The sequence below is a fragment of the Leucoraja erinacea genome, chromosome 1 (assembly GCF_028641065.1).
Source record: "Leucoraja erinacea ecotype New England chromosome 1, Leri_hhj_1, whole genome shotgun sequence".
NCBI classification, from domain to species: domain Eukaryota; kingdom Metazoa; phylum Chordata; class Chondrichthyes; order Rajiformes; family Rajidae; genus Leucoraja; species Leucoraja erinaceus.
Window position 1 is genome coordinate 97,171,847 of NC_073377.1, and position 14,639 is coordinate 97,186,485.

The following is a 14,639-nucleotide window of genomic DNA, read 5'->3' on the forward strand; positions in this document are numbered from 1 at the left end:
AATTTGGTGGGCTAAAACTAAACAAAACTAATACCACATCCATTGATCAGTAAAAATACAGGGAGCACAAAGCATCAAGGGCAATTTTGATTAAAATGAAATACTAAATTGACTTAAAGTGGGAAACCACTTTTGGTGAAAATCCTCAACCAGCCTACCAAATATATTGGTAACTGACAAACTCTGCAACATTCCCTTGGCTAAATTCAGAAAAAATCATAGAGCCTAATTTGGTATTACATTCTAAAGTCTCAGGTACTGATTGTTTTAGTTTAAAGGAAAGAGACTAAAATGGGGGGAGCTGGGGGGAAGAATCAAAATTGTTAAGAATCTTAACCACATGATGTTACCTGTAGTATTTCTTGGTGTAGATGTAATTGGAATCGAAGGAAAACACTTATTGGGTTCTGGCTGAACAACTTGACTCAGACACCCGAGCATCCCAGCTTTTTGGCGAGCGATATTTACTGTACATTAAACATGAGAAGGAAGTAAGATTTAACAGAGATAGGGGTGGAAAAATGCAGTGAATATCAGAGTCTTCATGCGATGGCTATTTCCCAATCCTGCTGCCATTTATCTATATCGCTCCAATAACATTTACAATTGAATACTGTATATAACTGTCCTGTAATAGCTAAAGATTATACATACAAGACGCCTATAATGGAACTGTAATGTCACCTTAAAGGTTTAGCCACCAACTTGCCATCGGTCATTAACTCTGGCTGCCTGACACCTGCTCTATTAACTTTGTGAACTCTAACTTTGTGCAGCTAAGTAGTTCTGCCTTCAGTGGAGAGCAGTGAGCTGTTGAAAGGTTCGGGGATGTTTTCTGATGAAGGCAGAATGTATACTTTCAGAAACAGAATATTTAAGATGTGAACAACTGGAAAGGGATGAGGATGTCACAATGGCAGAATGGAACAAATGGTAGAAGTTCTTAAGCAGAATTATCAGATCGGAACTAAATTGTTGGACTCTCAGTCTGAAGGAGGGTCTCGACCCCAAACGTCACCTATTGCTTTTCTCCACAGTTGCTGCCTGACCCGTTGAGTTACCACAGCATTTTGTGTCTATCTTCATTGGGAGTGAAATGTACAACTTTGCAGGTGAAAAAGAATATTGATCAGGACTGTTAAAGAATATTAGGGTAAATCTGATAGTATCATCTACAGGTTTGAAGTCCGATGGCTTTCAGAACTGTTCCTCTTGTGTCCTGATATCCATTGAACGAGCTGAATCCTTGTTTCTGCTGCCCACCATATCACTGCACCCTCTGCCCCAAATTTATAATGTCCACAGTGATGTGACGACAATTACACCAGACACATAGTAGGTGGTGGTAAAATCAACTGCGCCTTTTTAATTGCATGCATAAAATATAAAATTAGTTCTAACGTGGAATATTTTGATTGCTTTACAGTAAGTTCAATGTTTGGCTAATAGTCAATTCTCAATGTTACTGACAGCAGGATTCTTAGAAAATTGTTGATTACAGAGCTGTCCAGGTCAAACTAAAAACTGTTTCACGTTTACCTGCATCATTCTGCACCTCAGGGGAAGAAACAGTCGTGACAGCACCCTTGCTTGTGTTGCTCCTTTTGGTGGCAGATTTAGCTCTTGAGACAGCTAAAATCACCACCCCCGTGGCTCTACGCACTGCTGCCACTGCTTCACTGTGGGAGAATCCTACCACAGACTCGCTATTAACCTGTGATTGAGGAATCAAAGCAAGAATAGGTGTGTGCAACTTATTTTTGTAAGACACCTCCCTGCAAGACTTACACTATATTATATGACACACCCAGTCAATCTTCCTTCACAATCTGTGAGATGTTATGAATTGTAATACATGAGGTGTAATTGTAATGTAATGTTTAAACAGTTTAAATTTAAAACATGTTCAGTCTACATCCACTATAATTTTACATTAGCAACTACCAAATGACTATTCAATTTATTAAAAAATAATTGAGGTAAAATAATTAGTCCAACAATTCACAACTCTTCCAATAAACTATGATACTAATATTCCAAATATAAATATTAACCCATTCACCCCTCCAAAAAATAAATTATTGTACCTTGATCTCAATCATTTCTAATTATTCCAAAGATCAATGCAACACTGTTGACCTGACAAAAACAATGTTCTATGATATTGAATTAATCATGAATAAACAAAAGTTATTCACAGAAATTTTAGGCATAGCTATTCAGCCCATTGAATCCACTCTTGATTCCATCCCAGCTCTTGGTCCAGACCTTGCCTCAGGTGTCATCCAACTACTGACAAAATCCAGCTGTGAATGTCCAGCCACCCACTGGTCACTGGGAAAAAACATTTTTCCTCAACTCCTCTCTGATCCTTCCACCAATTACCTTAAATATTTGACTATGTACAATTAAATGATTGAGACCCATTTCAATTATATATTTCTAAACTACATAGTGAAATACTTAGACTTGATCTTGGAATATTCATATACCTCAAGGAAATTAAACAGGAAATGTACATTTTGTATTTGCATGAAAAGGTTAAATCTATTTGGCATTCAATCTTTTGGGGTTATTAGAAGTTGTTGTTGATATTTTTCACCATTTTACTAAAGTCACATGGTTATTCGGAACCAATCAAATCAGATAACTAAAGTAGGTGGTCACATTTGACTTACAATACCACCCTTTCTCTTCCTGTGCCATTATTCTATTTATTGCTTCTTCGTTTAAAACGACCAGCATCCATTGCATGTGTCTACAAACTGGCAATCTCTCACACATTTCACTGTGAGTCTACATCCTGAGATTGTAGCTCAGTGTGCCCACAAGTACAATAATAAATCTTTCTATAAACATAATAATATTAACAGTTTGTTTAAGAGACAGGGTGACTCAAGAGGATGGTAGCAAACATGCTTTCAATGGAAACTGAACACAAGGCAGAGGATACCATGCATTTTATTTTAATTTTCTTGGAGATTATACACATGGAAATATGAAAGTAGTCTGGGTGAAGGGTGTTAGATGATTGATGAATGGCATTAATGAAATGTTAAAATTTAAGACAAGAGTAAACAGCAAGATTGATGGTTGATTCCATATTCCTTATGGAAATTAAAAGATGGAAATAGTAAAAAAGTGTCAGAATATAAATTTTCCCACATTTTGTCTCAAGAAATATTGTGTCTGAGACTGGAGCAGACAGTCTCCTATAATCCATCCCTCCTATAATCTTGAAAAGTAGTGGGCAAAATTATACCGATTATTTTACATGCAATGGTTTTCATGTGTTTAATATAAGCTTCTAGCTTTTATCTCCTTTGCCTATTTTCTTTTACATTTTGGAAGCTGAAAGACAAAACCTACTTTGCTGGCTTTACCGTGTATTAAAGATTATTCCCATATCATGTAATTGGCTCGATTGTCTTTCTGCTGACTGGATAGCACACAACAAAAGGTTTCCCTGTACCTCGGTACATGTGACAATAAACTAAACTAACTAAGAGGTGGTGTTGACTTCTGAAAGATCTCTGCTGTGTCGCAGCTGGAGTATCATGCTGAGATTTGTATTTTTATTAGGCAGTTCTTGAGTGTCAAAAATTGTTTACTTCCACTGTTGATCTCATTGAACTAGAAGATTCTTTCATGGCTTTATCGGGTAGATCCAGGGAGGATGTTTCACATGGCTGGAGAGCTTAGAATCAGGGGTCAAAGCCTCACAATCAATGGTTGATCAATCACCATGGAAACAAAGAGATATTTCTTCGGCTGTTGTGCAACAAGCCCTCACCTGTATGTCCTCGGTGTCCTGCAATACAGCTCCCCTTCTCCCTCCCACCCCCAGAAGGAAGAAGGATAGAGTTCTCCTGGTTGTCAACTTTCACGAACCTTTGCATCTAGCACATCATTCTCTGACATTTCCATCACCTTCAATGTGATCCCACCATCAGTCACATCTTCCAGTCCCCTCACCCCTTTCCGCTTTCTGTAGTGACCACTTTTTGGTTTGCTCATCCCTTCCCACCCAACCCATCCTCATCTCAGGTACTTTCCCCTGCAATCACAGGAGATGCAACATCTGTCCCTATGCCTCCTCTCTCAATTCCATCCAGGGACTACAGCAGCTCTTCCAGGTTAGACAGAGGCTTATATCCTCCAAACTCATCTATTGCATTCTGTACTCCTGATGTTCAGTTTGGTTTAGTTTAATTTGGAAATACAGCTGACCATCAATCACCCATTAACACTAGTTCCATGTTATCCCTTTTTCTCATCCACTACCGTCACATTAGGGGTAATTCACAGAGGCCAATTAACCTACAAACCTGCAAGTCTTTGGGATGTGGGAAGAAACTGGAACACCTGGACGAAACCTATGTGGTCACAGTGATAACATGCAAACACCACACAGACATCAGAGGTTAGGATTGAACGGGGGTCTCTGGCGCTGTGAGGCAGCAGCTCTACCAGCTGCTGCACTGTGCTGTGAAACCACCAAGCATAGTTTTGATGATCTTTCACCAAATACATGTGCTCTGATGCCAAGGCCTGCAGATACTCCCATTTGCTAACTATTTTTAACTCTCATTCACTACTGATCTTACTGTCTTGGGCCTCCTTCATTGCTGGAGTGAGGCCACATGCAAACTGGATGAACAGCATCTCAGATTCCACTTGGGTAACTAACAAGCCAACAGTATGAACATTGAAATCTCCAATTTCAAACAATAACCCCCTACTCCATCTCTATCCCCAGCACCCCTACCCAGCGCACCCATTTATCCTACACTCCGGTATGTACATCTCTCATCCACAAATTCCAGATATCTTTTAACCCCCCGTTTCTCCTCACTCCATCTTCTTCCACTCTTATTCTTCTCTCCAGCTTTACATTTCATTCCTCATCTTCATTCCTTTATCTGACACCCTTTTGACTCCTATTCACCTCTAGCCTTTGTCACCATTTCCAACCATCTGCCAATTACACCCCTCCTCACCTGTCTCCCCCCCCCATCACTTGCTTGGCTTTTCCCCACCCAATCTCCCTCTGTGTCACCAACATACACATGGAAACTGACAGGTATGCAGACGGTAGTACCAAAAGCAACATATTGATTAGAAACAGGAGGAGCTCACGGATTGATCACAGGAGCACAGATTTAACAGTGTGACTTGGGAAAAAATGACAATATAGTCTGTGGCTCGGACAAAATGGAATCTAAGCGGAGGCAAGTGAGTACAGTCCCATCCCACAAAAAATGTTTGAAAATAGTATAATCGTCTGTGCCAAAGGCTGCAGACAGCTCAGGAAGAAATGAGAGGGGGAGATTACCTTCACGGTATGGGATCAAGAGAGTAAACTAGGAAGTAAATTATATTTTAAGATGCTGCAATGTTTTATGATTCCATAATATTGACTTGCCTGAAGTAATTGGTCACCAACTTGTAGCCTTCCGTCTACAGCAGCTGCCCCACCATGATGAATACTCTTTACAAAAATACCAGTCTCACCACCCACTAATGAGAAGCCCAATCCTGAGGGAAGCTTTTCAAGCTTTAATTGCAGCACTTCATTCTATAGAGAGAAAAATCAAAGCACTGAATATCATTATGGATCTATGGCTAGGCTTTAAATCTCAGCATATAAAACACTTCAGAATATTTTTGATCAATAATACTACAACTGTTTTCTTTCCATTTGCTGAATCCTGATGTCCACCTGACACCTGCAGTGCAAACTATGAGATCAGAATTTGCAAGAAGCTTATCATTTGCCCTTTAACAAAATTGTGAAAAGACATCTCATCGGAAGTTAACATTTTTAACTTGTATGGTAATAATAAAGAAGCTAAATGTTTTGCAATGAAATAGTAAGATTAAACGAGTACTTACCAGTACGAAGTTTGATCTGTATTTTATGAGGAGTTACGATGAGGGATTACGTGAAGAACCCACCCAGCGCGCAGGCGCGGCATACTTCCAAGCAGCGGTGTGGAATCACAGATAGACACTAGTTGAAGTAAAGATAGTGAAGACCAACGAGACATTAGTCCGAATTTGATCTATATAATGAGGGTGGGAGCGGAGGGCACGTAATCCCTCATCGTAACTCCTCATAAAATACAGATCAAACTTCGTACTGGTAAGTACTCGTTTAATCTTACTATTTTACTTCGGAGTCACGTGAGTGACTACGTGAAGACTTCAAAGGTCTGTGATTTCAAACCGTGTAACAGTTATATCACTCACTGCCGAAAGATCATCGAGGGAGGAAGTGGTAGCTAGAGACCAACAAGTTTGTTTAGTTTATAAAAGAAATATTTATTAACTATAACAAAAAACAAAATAGCTCCCATGGGCTTTAAATCATAACTTTGCGGTTTTTAAAACGGTATCCGCAAAGACGTCCTGTTCCATCAGCGGTTTGTTGTAAAATCGTTGGAATGTCGATTCCCTTGACCATCCCGCTGCTCTGAGGATGTGGTCGAGGGGAACCTGCATCCTATCCGCCGCTGAGGTGGACGCTGCCCTGGTTGAATGGGATTTAAAAACATTTGTGTTAATCCCTGCCATGCTGAGGACCTGTTTTCAACCATCTGGATAATGTTTGGCTGGTTACCCGTCCAAAAGGCTTTCTGTGGCTAACCCAGAAGGCTTTCTCTCTCCCTCTAAACGGTTGGGGTGTGTCTAGATAATGATTAAGGTGGGTCACCACACACAGCCTAGGTGCGGGAGGGTAAGCCCGGAAGAGCAACGGGGAGTTTGATGTACCTCGTCTACTTTGTTGTACCAACCCCGGCATGGTGAAAGTAATGGTATCTGGGGTGGTCACCATGTAGTTCAGATTAAGCTGATGGAGCGACTGAACCCTTTGAGCTGAGACAAGCGCCATGAGCATGAGGGTTTTGTAAGTGGCCTGTTCCAGGCTCAGGGATCCCACCGGAGGCCAACCTCGAAGGTGTGTGAGAACTACACTCACATCCCACATGTGAGTGTATCTAGGTGTAGGGGGTTTGGTATTAAAGATCCCCTTAAGGAGTCTGATGACTAGAGGGTGGGATCCCACACTATGCTGTTCTATCGGCATGAGGTATGCGGACAGTGCGCTCCGAGCCGTATTGATGGCACTGTAGCTCATCTTGAGATCATGGTGCAGGTGGGCCAGGAACTCCAGCACATCCGAGATCGAAGTCGTCGTGTAGGATGTCCCTGCGTCCAGACAGTACTGTTCCCATTTCCTGATGAAGGTCAGGTACTGTTTCTTGGTGGAAACTCGCAGGGATGCCGACATGGTGGTGATTGTTCTGTCTGATAACCCCAATCCCCGGTAAGGCCTGTTCAAAATCTGGAAACCAGGAGTTTCAATTTTTGGTGGCATGGATGGCTAATGCCAGTTACCGGGTGAGTCAATAATTGGGGGTGGTGTTGAAGGACCATTGGTGTCTCTACCACCATGTCGTGGAACATTGGGAACCATGGTTGGGTAGGCCAGTCGGGCACGACCAGAATGCCAGAGGCTGAGTCTGCCTGAATTTTCTGGAGTACCCGACTGATGAGGCAGAAGGGAGGGAAAGCATAGAAAAAGAAATTTCCCCAATCCAGCGTGAAGGCATCTACCGCTGCTGCCTCTGGGTCTGGTTCCCAAGCCACATACATGGGTAGTTGGTGATTTAACCTAGACGCAAACAAATCTATATCTGGCGTACCATATTGCTTGATAATTTTAGCAAATAATTTTGGGTCCAACATCCATTCGATGTTGTCGTTGAATTTTTGTGACCTGGTGTCCGCCACTAAATTTAGTTTGCCTGGTAAATAGGCAGCTGATAGCCAAATATGTCTCTCGACACACCATTGCCAGATTATAGCAGTTAATTTGTCGCATGATACTGATTTAATGCCACCCATGTGCTGGATATAAGATACTGCCGTAGTGTTGTCGATCATAATTCTAACATGCACGTGTCGCATACCAGATGCATATGCTTTTAGCCCATAAAAGGCGGCGAGCATTTCCAAAAAGTTAATGCCCAGTGATTGTAGTAGCGATGCCTCTGAGTTAGTCCATCTGCCACCTGTGCTGTCTTTGGAGTTAGTAGCTCCCCAGCCTAAAGCACTGGCATCCGTTGCAATGGTTATGTTAGGATTGGTTACGGTGATAGGACTGTGACTGTGCCAAATATTGTCAACCCACCACTGAAGTTCTGATTTGGCTTCAGCGGGTAAATCCATTTTGCGATCATAATGCCCCCTATGAAGGCGTAATGCATGAGTCCTTGCTCTTTGTAAATTTTGATAATGCAAGGGCCCATGTTGGGCAGCCGGAAATGCTGCTACTATAGAGCCAATAACTCTGGCTACATGCCGTATTCTAGGTTGCGGTGTGGCAATTAAATGGCTACAAGCTTCAATGAGTGAAACTGTTTTGTTTCTGGGCAGAGTGACAGTCATGTGAATCGTGTCAATAGTGAAGCCTAAGTAATCCATGTTAGTAGTAGGCTCCCATATATTGATTTATCTGGGTGGAGGATAAAACCCAAAGTTTCAAGGAGTTGTTTAGTGGCTAACACTCCTGCGACAGCTTGTTCCCGTGTTCTTCCTAATATGAGAACATCGTCCAGATAGGCCACTACTAAATGTTTTAGTTCTCTCAATTTCTTCATGGCCACTTTAAGAATTTTCGTAAATAGTCTGGGAGCTGTCGTTAAACCATTGGGCAAAGCTCGGTACTGCCATAGCTGGCCCCTCCAGATAAATTTCAGATATTTAAAGTAATCTTTATGAATGGGTACCAAATAGTAAGCATCTTTGATATCTATGCTTGCCATGTAGTATCCCTTGGAGATCAGTTTGTCTGGCAGTGACAAATGTCTCCATTTTGAAATGTTGATACTCAACAGACTGATTGAGTGATGTCAGATCAATAATAATGCGACATCCACCATCTTTTTTGGTTTTGAGAAAAATATTTGATACAAATTCTTGCGGCTCGTGTGTGGTCATTTCTATGATGCCTTTAGCCACGAGCCGATCAAGTTCAGCTTGTCCTTCTACCTTCTCAACTGCCGAGGGAAGGAACACCCTTTGGGGCATGTGCTGAACTGGCGGTTCTACGCCTGGTTTGAATTCAATCTTGTATCCACTAATACTGTTGAGTATAAACTGATTGTTAGTAAGGGAGCACCAAACATGCTTGAAGAATCTCAAACGTCCCCCTGTTAATACTACACCCTTTGTCTGTGTATGTTGACAGGAACCAGACCCACCTACCTCCATGTTCACTTGTGGGGTCGTTTCCGGTGGGTCTGGCCCAAGGTTGTCCGTGTTGGTGCTGCGGTGGGGCGGCGCATCTTCCCACGGCTCCGCCCTGGGCCCCGCTCTAAAAAAGAGCACTGGGGGTAGTGGGAGGCGGTCACCAGGCTTTCACCAGCTCGGTATCTGCTGGTGGCTGCCGAGGCGTGCGGCCAACTGGGTGTCTTCGCCCTGCTCGGTCCTGGCCCTGCCCTCATGAGGCCTACTGGTTTTGCCGCCTCTTCCAACTCCTTGAGCCTTTTGGCCAGATCCGCACCAAATAGCAGCGCCTGTCGTTCGGGCGCTGGAGCTTTACAGAGGCCGGCATATGTTGGGTTGAGGGCAGGCCTGATGTTGTCCCGCCGTAGGTTGTTTAGCTCATACGTGGTGCTGCACATCAGTGCGAGGGCATCCTGCTGGGGTATGGTCAAGTCTTCATCCCCAACGGACCGAGCAAAGGCGGTGACGGCTGCTGAGTGGAGCTTCAGGACTCGCTGCATTTTGACCTCCTGAGCCCTTATGTGCTGCCCCAGCTGGTTCCAGATCTGCCCATTTACCGTCTTGACCCTCAGCGCCTCGCAATTTTCGGGCGCGATGTAGTTGTCAAGGGCCTGCTGGACAGCCTTGTCCTGCAGCGGGTTGTTGGACAGCCTGTTTATAGTTGCCGCCATTCTGGGTGGCAACACCATCCCAGTTGTTGGTGGTGCCGCATATCGGCCCACTACACCCAGTAGCTCTTCTTCCGGCACGCCCGGCATGCTGACGATATCCTCCGCCTGCCCTTGGGATAGGCCAGCCCAGTCCTGGCCTCCCTTACTGCCCTCGAATATAGAGGGTACAGAAGGGTGTGGAGAGGAGGAGGCCAAAGCCCGTCCTCCTGGGAGATGCCGCATCTCCTCATTAATCATACGCTCGAGGAGCTGCCTCATGCAGCTTATCCGAGCGTCTCCCCTTTTCGGTGGGGGAGAGTGTTCCCGTTCCTCCGAATCATCGGAGGACACCGGCCGGTCGGTTTTCTGTGTCGCCTTCCTCCCTGTGCGGGGCGTTGAGATCTGCAGCACTGGGGGCGGCTCGGTGTCGGGTGAGCGGGAGCGTTGAAAAAGCTCCTCCGCTGCGAGAGGCTGCCGTCCCGCTATGGACCCGTCCTCGGGTGGAGTAGGGCAGGCAGTCCTCCTGGCTGGTCGCTTGCGAGAGGCCATTATTCTCTCTAGCGCGACTCTGTAACAAAAAAGGCACTTACCTGAGGTCTCGTCTTTATGCTGCAGCTGGAGAGCCTGGCTCCAGCTGCTGCCGCTGTTGCACTGCTGACGTAATGCCGCGCCTGCGCGCTGGGTGGGTTCTTCACGTAGTCACTCACGTGACTCCGAAGTAAAATCATATATCCTGCTTAAATTAACATCAGAAATTATTTTTAATTGGGGAACTACATGCAGCATAATCATCAACAAAATGCTATATTCCATTGATGAATATTGTGATTAAATGCTCCTACCTCTGATATATTTGTGTTAGACAATGCATCACATTCAATCTTCCTGTTTCCACAAATCTGTCCTGTGGGCAGAAGAGACACATAGATATTAAACTCAAATGTGGCTAATAATTTTTTTTAAATCCCAACCATGTTTTGTTTCTGAACAAACCTGAGCTATGCACTTGAAAGCGTTGAATCACTAGCCAACGTAACAAGTGAAAACATTCCTTACATTTCCCAATCTCCTCAGATACAATGCATCAGAAACAACACAATTAGCATCATGCTGTGTAATTTTCATCTTTCTGGGGGAATTTGAAATCTGGTCATTGTGCACAAATTTCTTCAAAGTTGTGCCTCATTCTAAATTTCCAACCTTCTGTTCATTCTGTCTTTTCATTCTTACCTTATTTTTAACCAAAACTATTCATCAACAATATAGCCTGATTCTATGAGCATCAGTGCGCAAGTCTGACATCAAAGCTTGTGCCTGCATGCTGTTTAACATTAGATTCAAGAATGCCAACGAAAATAAGTATGGCTTGATCTTGAATTCATAACACTGTTTAACTGGTTGTTGCAAGTATGCGCTAATAAAAACATTTAAGATCATGTCTGAAATTTAATTTACAAAGACTCTGAAGAGCAGCATGGTATCCAAATTTCAAAGGTAACGGCTTCAGATGTATTACTCAGTGATTCATAAGGGTGACAGTGTGGCACGTCTGGTAGAGCTGCTGCCTCACAATGCCAAAGACCCACTTACGATCCTGACCATGGGTGCTGTCTGTATGGAGTTTGCCTGTGATTGTGTGTGTTTCCTCTGGGTGCACCAGTTTTCTCCCACATCTCAAAGACGTGCGGGTTTGTATGTTAATTGGTCTCCGTAAATTGCACCTCGTGTGTAGGTAGTGGATGAGAAAGTAGTATAACATAGAACTACTATGAATGGGTGATCAATGGGTGCATGGACTCGGCGGGCCAAAGGGCCTATTTCCATGCTGTATCTCTAAACTTAACAAAATTATTTGTTGCAAAAAAATTATAGATTTTTAATGTCATTTTGAAATGTCAAGAAATTATGCTTCAGCATGAGGTTGAATAGATGGTAGAGAAGAAACAATTTACACTGTGAGATCCCATTTTGTGCCCACGATGTGATTTGGTGTCTTCAAAAAATCTTTGAAACTTGTGTTTGCTCAGTTCATCTTTCAGGAAACTGTTTTTCGATTTTAAATATGAAGAAAATAATGAACAGGCAACATAGCGTCCATCTTTCATATGAACATCTGTGAAACTGCTAACACTGGGGTAAAAATGCCTGAAAGAAACTCACACCGTTCAACGAAGAACCAAGCTCTCACGTATCACCAGGCTTGGCCAATATCAGTCAGAAAATGTTAATGATAATTTTAATAACCCTGCAAAATGCCAATGAAATTCAGACAATACATTATGTACAGGTTTGAAATGAGAATTGACCAATGAGTGATTTTAAGCTGCATCTATAAAAATATAATTCATACTAAAGGGCCAAAATAAGCCAGTCTATTTCAGCTGGTTATAGGGATTTCTGTGGAATATGTACCATTCTGCATACAGGAAAAGTCAAAGAAAGACATGCTCTTTTGGGATTAATAACATTCAGTGAGGTTGTTTGAAATGTTTCAGCAAACATAGGTTTCAATTCAAAGATGCACAAGTGTGCTCTTCTGCTTTGTGTTCCAGATGTCCAACATGCATATTTTATAAGGTAAAATTAAAGGACATGAAACATACATTGTCAGCAATTACTCAAATTGCATGATATGACACATCTTATGTGGTTTTGTTTAGTCTACAAGCCAATCACATAGGTGAAGCAGAGAACTAGGAGCTGAGGTGGAGCTGCATTTAACAAGCCTTCACTAGTCTCCCAGTGGGCATCATTATTACTTGTGTCACCGAGTCTCTGTCTCCACCCAGTCACACGCATACCCAGTGTTCTTTCCATCCCTCCTTCTTTTAGATTTTTTTTAGTTTAGTTTAGAGATACAGCACGGAAACGGGCCTATCGGACCACCGAGTTCGCACCGACCAGCGATCCCCACACGAGCACCACCCCGCACACACTAGGGACAATTTTACACATACACCAAGCCAATTAACCTACATAGCTATACGTCTTTGGAGTGTGAGAGGAAACCGAAGATCTCGAAGAAAACCCACACGGTCACGGGGTGAAAATACATACACCATACAGACAGCATCCGTAGTCAGTGCTGGATTTACGTATAAGCTAAACAAGCTATAGCTTAGGGCCCCCACTTTCTAGGGGGCCCCCCGAAAAAATTGATGGGCCTCGAGTTCTAGGGGGGCCCCCGGCCAAGGCAGAACACCTACCGTTCAACTCTGGGCGGCCCCCCTCTCTATCTCTCTCTCTCCATCTCCCCCCGCTATCCGTGTCCGGGCCGCCGGGCTCCGCTCGCTCCTCATCCGCCGACACAGCAGTCCGCCTTGCACATGCGCACAACCACGGCCAGCACATCATCGGCCGCCCTGCGCATGCGCACTGCAACGGCAACTGGTCAGCGCTGGGCACTTTCTCCCTCGCTTTGAATTATGGGAGATTTGGCCGCCATGGCTGTCCGGTCGTTGGGGGCCTCACAAGTGAAACAGCTTAGGGCCTCTCTTCATCTAAATCCGGCACTGCCCGTAGTCAGGATGGAACCTGGGTTCCGGGCGCTGCAAAGTGCTGTAAGGCAGCAACTCTTCCGCTGCACCACTGTGCCACCAATGTTCTCTGCCATGCCTGGTTACTTACCTCATTCTGATCTGAAACATTAGCTCTCACCAAAGAAGCTGCCTGCCTGCCAAATCTTTCCAGCCTTCCTGTTCTAATCTCTAAATGAGATTATGGTTTGGAACACAGCCCTCTATACCCTAATTTTGTTAAGCGTTAATCGGAATCAATTACAATTTATGTACTTTAATTTAAAAAATTGACTTTAATTAAAAAAATTGCCAATATATTTTATGGTTAAAATGTTTTAAACTCACCATTAAATTTAACAGATTCATTACGTTTTGCATTTTTGGCACAATGTTTAAAGGAAGACATTGCAGTTTTTGCAAATACAGGCTCTCCATCTCTGCAAAATAAAAAAAAGATGCTTAAAATATGTAAAGAATGAAGAATATTATTCAGAAACAAAACTTTCAATTATACTTAAAATGACACAATGTGCTGAGTTGCTCCTGCATTTTGTGTCCTTTTGTTAACCAGCAACTGTGGTTCTTTGATTCTACATTTCAATGATACTTTGCATGTTCTCAAAAATGCTAGAGAAACTCAGCGGGTGCAGCAGCAGCATCTATGGAGTGAAGGAAATAGGTAACGTTTCGGGCCGAAACCCTTCAGAAGTCTGAAGAAGGGTTTCGGCCCAAAACATTACCTATTTCCTTCGCTCCGTAGATGGTCCTGCCTTCCCTGAGTTTCTCCAACATTTTTGTGCACCTTCGATTTTCCAGCATCTGCAGATCCTTCTTAAATACTTTGTATGTTACCTTAACTTGAAAATACGACAATCAATTCACCTTTTATGGGAGCTGAATATTGTATATATATGGCACTTACAACACAACTCTCACTGATAATGTGCTTTTCCACAACACATTTTCCTCTCAAGAGACTGATGCCTCTGGAATATTTTGAAGTATAAATAATGATAGTAAAATGCCCACATTTAGGAGTTACAGCTGACAGACATGTTTCAATTATATGAAATGTGTGAAATTTATGTTAAAACACCAAATACGCAGCATCACTCAATTCCTCGCTCATTCATCTCCGAGGCTCTGCACACAATCCGAGACTAGTGATCAGATAACA

The 14,639-nt window shown here is 43.1% G+C and overlaps 1 protein-coding gene across 3 annotated transcripts in view; it reads right to left on the reverse strand.

The window, feature by feature from the left end:
* ptpn13 (protein tyrosine phosphatase non-receptor type 13) overlaps positions 1-14,639 on the reverse strand; it is a 236,941-nt gene that overhangs the window by 25,642 nt on the left and 196,660 nt on the right. For all 3 annotated transcript variants that reach the window (XM_055640029.1, XM_055640022.1, XM_055640017.1), the window contains 5 exons: positions 13,808-13,899; positions 10,787-10,848; positions 5,426-5,578; positions 1,540-1,714; positions 351-467 (listed from right to left, as the gene is read on the reverse strand). In XM_055640029.1, the coding sequence (XP_055496004.1) occupies positions 351-467; positions 1,540-1,714; positions 5,426-5,578; positions 10,787-10,848; positions 13,808-13,899 (599 nt within the window). The remainder of the gene's footprint in view (positions 1-350; positions 468-1,539; positions 1,715-5,425; positions 5,579-10,786; positions 10,849-13,807; positions 13,900-14,639) is intronic.